At 40.3% G+C, this 13303-nt stretch overlaps 1 protein-coding gene across 1 annotated transcript in view; it reads left to right on the top strand.

Annotated features, from left to right (window-relative positions):
* The first annotated feature begins 273 nt into the window (after positions 1 to 273).
* Positions 274 to 13303, top strand: part of metrn (meteorin, glial cell differentiation regulator) — a 45452-nt gene continuing 32422 nt past the window's right edge. Inside the window, exons 1-2 of the mRNA XM_068056795.1 lie at positions 274 to 547; positions 3036 to 3475. Coding sequence (XP_067912896.1) covers positions 447 to 547; positions 3036 to 3475 — 541 coding nt within the window. The 5' untranslated portion in view covers positions 274 to 446. The remainder of the gene's footprint in view (positions 548 to 3035; positions 3476 to 13303) is intronic.

The raw sequence follows: 13303 nt of genomic DNA on the forward strand, positions 1-13303 counted from the left end.
GAAACCATGAAAGAAACTGGGCAATGTGTGGAGTTAAGCGCTTATCATTGCCCTTTTAAAAGTGTGTGTGTGTGTGTGTGTGTGGCTCCCGCTGTGGAGGGGACGGAGGAGGGAGGGGCGGGGTCCATCATGTTTCGGGGCGGGCCTCCGGCTCCTTTTGCTTCCCCCGGTGATTGGCTGTCGGTAATGTGGAATTGTCGCGCTTGCGGGTTGATTGGCCAGAAACTGTGTAACAAATGTTAACAAGAGGCGCTCTTTGCTCAGTGTGGTTATGTCAGAGTCAGCCTGAGTGAGAGCAATGAAAGGACAGGAGTAAAGGGCAGAGAGCAGCAGATCTGTCCTCAGGAATCCCAGTATGCCCACCTTTTTACCACCTTTCTCTGCGGATAGCAGTTTGAACGGGATCCCTGCTTGATTAAATCAGGATTCCGGTTCGGGCTTTGAAGATGCTTTTGCTGACTCCTTTTGCACTTTGGACTTTTCTATTCTCGCTGCTGAAAACGGTGTATTCCAATTACTCGGTAGATCAGTGCAACTGGAAAGGAAGGTATGGAGTTGGCTTGCTTAATTTACCATAACATGCGCCAGTTGAAGTCCTCGACTTTATTGTGATGTTTCAATAACAGTCAGGAACGGGACAAAGTTACATGAAAGTTCTCTAGTAATGACGCCCCCTATCCACCGCTGCCGGACACTTTCTCCACTTCGCTGCTGTAAACTTATTTTGCAGAAAGTTTGCAGGAACTTTTTTTTGCCGGTAGAGATGATTTGAAGCCTTAAATTTTTATTTTTTTTCGGGTTTATATGGCGAGAAACGAAGGGATTTGCATTTGAATGAAGTCGTTGGACCCACTCTGGAGTCTCTTAAGTCGGCTGTATTCGAAAAAGCAACTAAACACTGCGTCCCCAACTCACAGACACACACACATACACATACACATGACATGAAAACGTTTTGATCTGATAAGCTTTTAAGACCAACCTGATGAATCCTAAGAATATTATTCTGTGGCGAGGAACAAGTGCACATCTGAGTTTCTACTGATAATATTTGTTGCAAAGAACGGCTCGGCACCGATTAAACGATTCTGTTCGATTTTTCTCCCCCCCCCCCCCCCCACATTCCCACCTCGCCATTCCTAAACACTTGTTCGCCCGCAAGCTCTTTTCAATTCATATCTCGAACACAAGATTAATGCAACCAAGGCGCATTGTACCCTGAAACTTTTTTTTAGCCTATGGGGCTCCACTTTCTGTTTGCATGTTGGGAGTTTTGTTTAGACAATTCGGACTTTACATTCAGCATTTTATTAAAATGCGAGCCCTTTGTTATATTTGGCGCGCACTTTTATTGTTACAATTGTCTTTTCCATTAAGTGCAGCGATGCGCTTGACAGCAGCGGGATCCCATGCAATCTGTCGCATCTCTTGAGCGTGGGACTGAGTCCGCACTTTATCCGCTTTATAAATACTATTTTGTTAAAAAAAAAGTATGCGGAGATTGGGAGTGGGGAGAGACGGAGACTTGTGCATTGAGTTAACTGGGGTGGGGGGAAGAGGGTCGGGAGGGAGGCGGATTCTGCACAGTTTTATTGCTGTTTATTCTATTTAACTGGTATAACGTGTGTTGCCTGTGATTTCGCTGGTTCGAAGATGTACAGAAGCATTTCCGTCCGTCAGATAATAAAACTTTTATAATCGGTGTTAATAGGGCCAGATCTAAAAGTTCACATCCATATAGACGATGGAAAATTGCTAGTGTCCCGTTTATTGTCCTCAAGAGAAATCTGCTTTAAAAAAAAACTCTTGCATTTTAATCATTGAACAGGTGGATTTGCGGGAAGTTCGCTTTGCCTCTGCCGCTCGAAGGAGGGGCTTCAGCACATCGTTGGTCTGTTGAGTTCCAACTCATTTGATGAATAAAGTTTTCAATACCCTGGGACAGAAGATTAACTTCTCCTTTACAGCAGAGAAGGTTAAGGGGAAATTTAATAGATGCGTTCATAATTATAAAGAGTATTGATAGAGTAGATAAGGAAAAACTGTTACCACAGGCGGGAGGGTTGCCAACCAAAGAACACAAATTTTGGGTCATTGCGAAAGAGGAGGGGAGATTTTATATTTTATAATGCGAGTTGGTGATCTGGAATACACTACCTGAAAGAGTGGTGGAAACAGATTCAATAATAACTTTCAAAAGGCAATTGGATAAATACTTGAAAGAAAAGCAGGTCTCTGGGGAAAGAGAAGGGGTAAGGGACTAATTGAGTAGCTCCCTCAAAGAGCCAGCGCGGACTTGATGGGTCAAAAGGCTTCATGTGCTGTATCATTCTATGAAGTATATTGTATTGATTCTGATCGATTTAATTCCTATGGTTCAATTCAGGGCTCCACACTTTAGGAAGGATGTTAGAGAGGGTGCAGAAAAAGATTCACGAGAATGGTTCCAGGGATGAGGAATTTCAGTTATGAAGATAGATTGGATAATTTGGGATTTCTATCCTTGGAGGAGATGGCTGAGAGGTGATTTGATAGAGGTATTCAAAATCATGAGGGGTCTGGACAGAGTAGATAGAGAGAAACCGTTCCCACTCGTGAAAGAATCGAGAACGAGAGGGCACAGATTTAAAGTATTTGGTAAGGGAAGCAAAAGTGATATGAGGAGAAACCTTGTCACACAGCGAGTGGTTAAGGTCTGGAATGCGCTGCCTGAGAACGTGGTGGAGGCAAGTTCAAATGAAAAATTCAAAAGGGTATTAGACAGTTATATGAAAAGGAAGAATATGCAGGGTTACAAGGAGAAATAGGGGGGATGTCACTAGGCAAATTTCTCATTTGGAGGGCCAGTGTGGACGCGATGGGCCGAATAGCCTCCTCCTGCACCGTAACAATTGTGATTCTAGATGTATAGCTGTCCAGGACTATAAGGCATGAATTCAGCAGAATGCCAGTCTGCACAGTGTTAGAGGTGAGTCAATGTGATGTGTGTAGCTTTGAGTTTTGTGTATTTAATGAACTGTTCTGTTCCGCTGCAGTGGTCTGTCCCAGGAGCCCGGCAGCGTGGAGCAGATCTTCCTGCACTGTGCCGAAGGGGATGTGGAGTGGCTGTACCCGGTGGGAGCGCTGCGACTCAGCCTGTCTCCCCGGCTCCCCTCGGGGCCAGCCGCCTCAGCGAGCCGAGGAAGCTCCGGCGGCCGCATCACAGCGTGCATCAAACCGGCAGACACCTTCCGGGGAGCACAGATCTACCTGGAGCGGGACGGAGAGCTGCAGCTGCTGGTCCGGGATCAACAGGAGGGGGAGGTGGAGGGAGTCGAACCCAAAGTCCATTGCTTCAGCCACTTGGCAGGCGCAAAGGTGGCGCTCTTCATCCAGTCAACACTGCACCGGGACATCAGCCGCCGCATTGCTGCCTTTAAGTACGAGCTCCGCGGGGACTGGAGCTTCGGAGTGCTGCTCCCTCAGCAGATTGAAAGTAAGGAGCCATACTTTTGAAGTAAATGTATTGGATTGACCCCTCGTTACAGCCAGTGCCAATAGTTTTCATGTTAAAGCTGCAGTCTGCCCTTAACTAGCAACCCTCACTGACAAGGGGACGGGGAATGAAACCAACCCGATGTCAGTGGTATAAACTGCCAACAAAATACAGGGATTGTTTAGAAGTCCAGTGATTGGCAGACAACTTTTTTTTTGTAGAAGCGATAGAAAACGAAGAAAAAAAATCGGCGTTATCCCTTGAAAAGAAAGTTGCAGTTCAATTAATTTTCATTGGCTGTACTTCTCTACCTCCAATTTCTAACAGCGAAGGACAAAGTCTCTTGCATTTAGTTAGCGCCTTTCATGGCCTCAGGACGCCTCAAAAGGATTTACAGCTCGTTAAGTACTTTTGAAGTGCAGTCACTGTTGTGTAGGATACCAGGGAGGATAAAAGCAAGCAGATTTCATTTATTTTCAAAAACAAGGATACATGTTTCTGTGTTAAAATGCCACATTAATAATCCTTCTGTTCATAATTAGTAAAGGTAAGACTGTTGTGAGGTAGAGCATCTAGAGTAAGAACAGTCAAAGCTGGTAATAAGCCTACTTAACATCTGAAAGGGAATGATACGTATGACATTTCACCAGAACCTGCCTCTTCAGGCTGGAGAGACCAGTGGAATTAGTTTGACTTTTTAAAATTTATTTTTATTTAGAGATACAGCACTGACACAAGCCCTTTGGCCCACCGAGTTTGTGCCAACCATCAACCACCCATTTATACTAATCCTACATTAATCCCATATTCCTACCACATCCCCACCTTCCCTCAATTCCCCTACCACCTACCTATACTGGGGAAATTTACAATGGCCAATTTACCTATCAACCTGCAAGTCTTTGGCTGTGGGAGGAAACCGGAGCACCCAACGAAAACCCACATGGTCACAGGGAGAGCTTGCAAACACCACACAGGCAGTACCCAGAATCGAACCTGGGTCGCTGGAGCTGTGATGCTAACCACTACGCCACTGCGCCGACTTCAACACTCCATCTAGATTTTTTTTTAAATGTAGAAAAATAGGAGTTCCTTAAAGTTTTCATGAACGTTATGACATATTGGGAGAAATATCCCAACAGCAGATACTGAAACCAAGAACAAGGGCAGAGGTTTACAGTGCCAAGTGAAAAAAAAAAATCTAAAAGGATAGTACTTCTAATCGGCTCAATCTGAGTTTCCAAAACTGACAAAACAATCATTTTCATGTGGAACTAAAAATGTTTAGGATCCAAGGTTACAGTAGTACCAGCACACCTCTGGGCTGAGATCTTGTCATTAGCAGAGAAACGCAGAATATCAGCAGGTTAAATTTTAAGTATTTGTTCTTGATAGGAACAAATTACAAGTGTTCTGAGCAGAGTATTAAAGTTTGGAATTTGAAAGAGCCTTCATTTGGTCACAACCGTTGTACTACCACAATGCTACAACTTTTTGGGGGGATTTTGAGTTATTTAAGTCTTTCCCAAGTACAATATAGATACAGGGACATCCTGCTCACAACCTTCAATTCAAAACTGAAGTATTTCATTACCTGCTGCCTGACAATTATACAAAGTTCTTGTGTGCATGCAATTGACAAGGCCAAGAGAATCCTATTAAATGTGAGGCCATAGTATTAGGAAAATAAACTGCAAATCCCATTTGGTTGGTGATTTCCTAGAACTGGTTGCCAAGTAGTTATCAGTAAGAACACTTCAGAGATTACTCTGCTATTTCTAATTTAAGTGTGAAGCTTTTGATCCAATCTTGGATGTAAAACCATTTTGTGGACTAAACAAGGCAGAATGCCTTGAAACATTAATGTTATGTGGTCTGAGCTTTATGCACAGTCTGCAATTCTTCCAGTTTTCACTTGGTATTATGAACAATTCAGAAGTGCAGTGAAAATCTTACACAATTCACTCATTGGAACATGTTTGGTACAGCCAGGTGTGTTTGGACATCAAGTTGAAAATGGGTAGTTCTGAGGCTTTAATCCCATCCCAGTTTGGCTTCCCATGACTCACAGAATTTTCCTAACTTTCCTTAGAACTAGTCCATGGAGGGGGAAAAAAGCTGCAAGTGCATTATGAGGGTCAAGAATGCTCTTGTCTTTGTATCCCCAATAGCACCCTTGTGGTGGAACAGACAAAAGCCCAGTGTGTTGGGCCCAGGACAAAACTTTGCCTTTTATTCAGATGCATGAAAGATTAAGGATTAGTACAGTTGTCATGGTGATTGTGAAGTATTTCATGTAGCCTTGTTAGTTTTTTTTACATACAACCAGTATGCTTTTGGATTTTTAGTTTGTTTTGAGGACGTAGGTAGAAATAACATCTATGGAACATGTCACTGGAAATCTTTCCTCAAATTACTTTAAATGTAAAATGCGTGTAGGATATTTTCCTTCAGCATAATAGCAATTCAAATTTGTCTTGGAAACTTAAAGCAACACCAGCAATATGGGGTCAATGTTACTTCTGTGTGCCACAATAATTGTATTTAAAATGTAAATAAAAAATAACAAGTTTACCTTTGTAAAGGCACAGCAAGTAATCATTGAGAAATTTTAAAAACAAGTTATGTGAAATGAATTTTTGCAGTGCCAGTAGAATATAAAGGATTTGTTCTGTTCCCTTCCATTCAATAATAAGTAAAGATTTATTCCAAAGTTATAAACTCAGCATTTACAAATGTGCTTATGAATTTAGTATATATAGAGCACTGAGCAGACCATTCCCTACTTTCCTAATTCAATATATGATGTGATGCTGAAGCTGTATGATAATTTTACAAAAGAACTTTCATTTATATAGCAACTTTAACATGCTCATGACCTTCCAGTGTATTAGAGAATTGCAACAAAGTTTGATACTTAAGAACTGGAAAAATCAGTTTCCACTTCTAATTCCTCTAAAGCTAACATTGAACAATAAAATGCAGATAATTGAAAACATGTCATTCACGTTGTAACATAACCAGGGTACTTGACTTGTACCATGTACAGAGGAGCTTTTAACCTTTGTTTTGTTTTGCTAAACAGCCATGTTGAAAGCAATTATCATTAATTCTTTAAAAACCAAACTGGACAATTCTAACCTGGGCACATTGTATTTATTCTTGGTCTTCCCACTGTTCCAGTCCACCTTCAGCAATCCAGCACTTTTGTCTTAAAATACTTGCAGAAGACGGTTGAGAGCACTTTCTGAACTAGAACTAATTTCAGTGGAATAAAAGCCAAACACACTAATGTGAGCACAATATGGGTTTCATTTTGGTCCTTTATCCATTCAGATGCATCTTCTGCTCCCTGCCTCACAGTTTATCTTTGAATGCTGCTGTTGCACTACAGCTGCATGTTCAGAGCTAACAGTGTTTTGGAGATGTGAGTAGGGTATGTAGGAACAGGAGTAGGCCATTTAGCCCTTGAGCCTGTTCTGCTATTCAATCAGATCTGGCTGATCTGTGACCTAACTTCATATACCTGTCTTTGCCCCATATACCTTAATACCTTTAGCTAACAATCTTTCAATCTCAGTTTTAAAATTAACAATTGACCTGGCATCAATTGCTGTTTGCAGAAAAGAGTTCCAAACTTTTACCACCATTTGTGTGAAGTATTTCCTAACTTCACTCCTGAAAGGTCTGGCTCTAATTTTTAGACTATGCCCCCTAGTCCTAGACTCTCAAACCAACAGAAATAGTTGATCCCAATCTACCCTATCTGATCCCCTTAACTTTGATCAAATTACTCCTTCAACTTCTAAATTCCAGAGACTACAACCCTAGTTTGTGTAATTTCTCCTCATAGCTTAATCCCTGGAGTCCGGGTATCATTCTGGTAAATCTACGCTGCACTCCCTGCAAAGTCAATGTATCCTTCCAAAGGTGCAGTGCTCAGAACTGCTCACAGTACCCAGGTGTGGTCTAACACCTGCAGTTATGTTGTTCATTCATATCACTATGGTGTGTTAGAGCCTCTTGGACACTATTGGACTTCAACTCCAAGTACATTGACTGACTTATTTCAGCAGCTATTTTCAGTTGGCTTTGTTCAGTTGGTAAGAATTCAATTTCAGTGAGACAAGCCATCCAAGTTATTTTTTTTTTAAAATTAAACTTTTCAGGCTTTGGTCCTTGGCAGTTTATAAAATGAAAACAATATGAGGCCACCTCTTAGAAGTTCTCTCTCTTCTGTCAAATATTAGCCTACACTGGCAGCTTTATGCTGCACTTTGGCATCAACAGACTAAAAATCCTGGCATGGCACAAGTGCCAAAGTCTAGTAAAACAGCCACAGAAGATATTAGTGCAAAACCTGGGAAATGAGTTCTGATGGGAAAACACTCGACAAGGCCTTTTTGTGGTCAACAAAATGCCAAGCCATTTTTATTGCTTACGAACCTGAGTCTGATGCCCTCCTTATACTTTGTTTCTGGTATTCAGGATCCATAATGGAAGAGTTTGGATGACTGGGCCAGTTCTATAGACTCCAGACTATATTCAATTAAATGTACATTTACCTAGAATGCCTTATAGAACACGTTAATATAATTGTGACATTGCACTGCAATCTGGGATGCAGCATACAGAAAAAGAACTGACCTGAACTATTGTTGCATCCCTCTAAAACCTATTCTCCAAGCTTCATTTGATCTTCTCTCCAGAGCCCAGGTGTTAACTTGATTGGTTACACTACAATTGCGCAACAGGATATTGGCCAAATTTAGATTTGGTTTTCTCCATGGTACATTGAAAAGCTACTGGCATAAAACCTAACAAGATCACAATGCCATAGAGTCTTCTAAACCCCTAAAAATAAAATCCTTAATTTCTGAAACATTTTATGGAACTAGAGGGAATTAAATAAGATACCTGAAATGAGTGAATGGGGTATGGAAAATACAGTATTTAATATTTCAACTGACATCACTCGAGTGATGAGTGTTTACTCACAAAATATATTTCCATGTGCCACTTCCCCATGTAAGTATATAATAGATTGCTTAATCCTCATATCAAGCTATACCATTTTGACTCATAAGAGTCCAATGTCGTAACCACCATTGAGGAAACCAAGGCAAGTGCCTTGGCTGGAAACACAGCATCAATAAAAACATTGACCTGGCTTTCCCTGAACTGCAAGTGTGGTTTGACGTGTGGTCCCCTGTTCATTTTGAAGTTCAGCTACTGCCAAGCACTTGTGTTTAGTTAAGATGCTAATAGATTTTCAAAGCAAGCAGTAAATCATTAATACATTGTTCACAAACACTGCTGTCAGGTATTTAAGAGAATAAATTTACTTTCAAAAGAAAGATAAATTGTATGCTGTGTGCATATATGCTTTTATAATATAAAATCTTTATTCAATCTGATGCAAATAAATAACAAACGGTACTCGTATGATAAAACAATGGAAGTTGTTTCCAATGTCAAAGCTATAAAAGTGTATAGGATTACTATCAAGATAATGTAAGAGCTTTAAGGAAATATTGAAGGACAGTGCTTTTGAACAATCGTTTCTGTGGATATTTACTTAACATTTTCTATTCGTAGTTAATCAAAGAAGGGTAAAGGTGTGTGCATTTTTGGACTATAGCAGTATTCCTGATTAGAAAGAGCAAAGTCTAGACTATGATTCAATGGGTTAGAGCATTGCCCATCACCTGAGATTGGGGCTCAAACTGCATGCTCGGTTCTACCCTTAATGCGTATAAGGGACATAACTAAGTTTGAGCACTGTAAATCCATTTCTGAATGGACATAAGACCAGAACACACAATTACCAAGACTTTTGTTTCTCCCTTTCCTTTAAATCTGCCCTCATCACCCCCTCCTCAAAAAAAAAAACCCATTGACTCCTCCATCCTTGTAAACTACTACCCCATCTCTAACCTCCCTTTCCTGTCAAGTCCTTGAATGTGTTGTGGCCTCCCAAATCCATGGCCATCTTTCTTGGAACTTCTTGTTTAAATCATTCCAATCAGGTTTCCACCCTCACCAAAGTCACAAATTATACCTTTGTTGACTATAACAAAGGTAAGCTATCCCTCTTCATCCTCCTTGAACTGTCTGAACCCTTTGACACAGTTGAGCACAAAATTCTGCTTCAGTGCCACTCCAACATTGGCTGGCTGGGTGGGACTGCACTTGCCTTGTTTCATTTTTATCTATCCTGTTGTAGCTACAGAATCACTGCAATGACTTCTCACTCCAGCATTGTTGGCTCTGGTGTTCCCCAAGGATCTATCCTTGGCCCCTTCCTTTTTTTCTCATCTACATGTTGCTCCTCGGCGACATCATCATCCCAAAGCACAGCTTTAGTTTTCACATGTACCCTGATAAGCTCTTCCACTTTTCTTGATCCCTCCACTGTCTCTAAATTGACTGCTTGTCCCACATCCAGTACTGGATGAGTAGAAATTTCCTCCAATTAATTATTGGGAAGACAGAAGCCATTGTCTTTGATTCCCATCACATTCTCCATTCCCTTTCCACCAACTCTATCCCTTTGCCTGGAAACTGAGGCTGAACCAGACTGCTTGCAAACTTAGTGTTATACTTGATCTCGAGATAAGTTTCCTGCCACACATCCGCACCATTATGAAGACACCATTTCCAGTAATATTGCCTGACTCAGTCCATGCCTCAACCTATCTGCTGCTGAAACCCTGATCCATGCCTTTGTTACCTCTAGACTAGCTTTTTCCAATGTACTCCTGACCTTTTTCCCATGTTCTACCCTCCGCAAACTCGATGCCATTCAACACTCTGCTATGCATGTCATAACTTGCAGAAAGTCTTGTTCAGCCATCTCCCTTGGGCTCACTGATCCACGTTGGTTCCCAGTTTTTAAATTCTCATCCTTATTTTCAAATCCCTCCATGGCCTCACCTCCCTATCTCTGTGATCTCCTTCAGCCCTACAACCCTGCCTAGATCTCTGCCAATTCCTACTCTTGAGCATTCCATCATTGATGGCTGTGCCTTCAGCTCTATAGACCCTAAGCTCTGGAATTTCCTCCCTATATCTCTCTGCCTCTCCACCTCGCTTTCCTTCTTTAAGATTCTTCTTAAATCCTGTCACTTTGACCAAGCTTTTGGTCATCTGGGCTATTTGGTCATCAGTGTCAAATTTTGTTCCATGATGCTGTTGTAAAGCACCTTGGAATGTTTTATTACATTAAAGGTGCTATATAAATGCAAGATGTTTTTGTTGCTTGGCTGGTATAGGAAACACATGCCACCTTGGTGCTGTAGGTGTACTTTTCTGATGCTGATGGTTCCTTGTTAAGGAAGAGTAGGGGAAGTTTTACTCTGGACATAGTCCATGCTATTCTTAGTCTAGTATTTTAATGGAAATTCTGAGTGAAAAATATTTTTTAAAAATGTTGTTTACCGGCACTGACAACCTTGGCTTTAAAGAATAATCATGGGAGGGGAGAGGGTAAAGCACATCTAATTGCCACATGACCCACATACACATATATGCATACATAGATGTATTCATGTTAAGTCTTGTTGCATTTACAGGTAGTGCACATTTTGTGTAATACTGCTACACTGACAACAGAGAAAGGGTTTTTTATCCTGGTTAATCTGAACTGAATTTTAACCAGGATCCAGAAGTGAAAGGACAATGTGATAGTCCCCTGCACTTGAAGAATATTTGAATAGATATATATTTGTAGCTAGTTTGTCAAAAGATGTTTTAAATTTGACTTTAGTCTTCCATGTAATGAGAGGAATGGTGCTGTAAATGCTCTGCTCTGATTGGATATTTGTCTGGATTAAGTATGAATTTATCTGACTTGACTAAGTGTTACACATCAGTTCACATTTTCAGGTCAAATCCTTTCAATTAACCCAACAAAAGAGACCTGTCATCAGAGGCAATATAACTCCCTTCATTATCATACTTCAGCTTTTTTTTTACAAGTCATTTTGTGGTAAAGCTAGAAGACTGGCTTCATGCATCATGAAGTATGTTATCATCTGACTGTTTTCTTACAGTGGAACAGAGCATGTTCAGTAAATTTTATACTTCATAAAATAACAAGGAAAAACTGAGATAGAAAGCATGACTAATAGTCCTAAAACTACCGTAGTTATTTTAATACCTTTTAATACAGAAACTCAGTTATTTTTAACTTGTTTTCACTCGTCACAGTTAATCAAAGAAAACATAGGGTACAGTCCTTGTTACTAGACAGAATTGTGCTTTCTACTAACTAGAGTTCTTCAATGATATGTTGCATTTTAGCATATCCCTAGATAGTGTCTGAAAACTCCTTGCATTAACAGTGTATTTTTAAAATCTTAGGCGTGTTGGGCAATCCCTTACAAATACTGACACACATGGGGAATCCCTATACTAATGGCCAAAAGACAGTGTCAGTTACCCAAAGAAAAATAATATTAACATTATGGAAAATATACAGTTTTTTGTCAATTACTACAGAGCAATATAAATTATGTGCTAATTAGTCAACAACTATGGACAAATTTTAATAAAAATCTGATGATCAATAGACCTAAATCGGATGGACTCCCAGGTTCTCCACGTAGACTGGGGACCCCAGTTTGAAAACATGTTTTAACAGCATATGTTGTTCAATGTCTAAAGGGTCTGTGTAAAAAGTGTTTGGCAAATATTTTGTTTTTCTGCATGAGCATTAAAAAAAACCTGACATTTAAGTCATGATGGGGGGAGGTGGTGGCGTACTGGTATTGTCACTGGACTAGTAACCCAGAGACCCAGGTATTGCTCTGGGGACATGGGTTCGAATCCCACCAGTGCAGAAGGTGGAATTTGAATTCAATTAATAAATCTGGAATTTAAAGCTAGTCTAATGATGGCCATGAAACCATTGTCGATTGTTGTAAAAACCCATCTAGTTCACTAATGTCCTTTAGGGAAGGAAATCTGCTGTCCTTACCTGGTCTGGCCTACATGTGACTCCAGATCCACAGCAATGTGGTTGACTCTTACATGCCCTCGAAATGGCCTAACAAGCCACTCAGTTCAAGGGCAATTAGGGATGAACAATAAATGAGGATTACACTTGTGAAAATAACTGTTAGTAGACATCAGAAGCACAGATTCCCAGGCCACTATATCCATGGAAAATTTTGCTGCATCTCCTACAGGATATAACAGAACCATTTACAGATATATTAGATCTCTTTGCTTTGGAGCACTGATGTCTCTGGAATAGAGTGGAGAATTTATTCCACTAATAACTTCACAATTCATAAAATATAGTTCTACCCAACTTGTAAAATAAACTCGTGATGCATCTCTACCACTGTTATATCCTTTCTATATTTAAGCTGTATAACCAATATCTACATTTCTCCAATAGTGAAAGGGTCTTTTTGTGTTTTCAAATGTAAAACTTCTGCATCCTTCAGCCCAGTTCTCCAACAATAGGTTTTTTCACCTCCAGGTTTTTGTATGTGTATATATATGTACATAAAAGTTTCCATCTCACTCAAGTACTGAGGACAAGGTTAACCTTTTGTGTATGGTTCGTCTGTCTTTAACAATGTTGAGCATGTGTCGCAGCCAAATTTCTATTATCTTGTTTAAAAAATACCCCAACAGCTGAGCTGCATTAATGCTGTTCATGTTGCAAATTCTTGTTAAATGTAAAAAGGAGAAATAACAATTTCTTAGGACATTGTGTCATTTTCAGTAACTTGGCAAACTAACTGCAGAACAACTATGATGCAGCCTGTGTTTAAAAATAATAGAGCCTGCAAAGAACAGATTTGTTCGTTTTTT

This window comes from Heterodontus francisci, chromosome 24 (genome assembly GCF_036365525.1).
Source record: "Heterodontus francisci isolate sHetFra1 chromosome 24, sHetFra1.hap1, whole genome shotgun sequence".
Taxonomy (NCBI): domain Eukaryota; kingdom Metazoa; phylum Chordata; class Chondrichthyes; order Heterodontiformes; family Heterodontidae; genus Heterodontus; species Heterodontus francisci.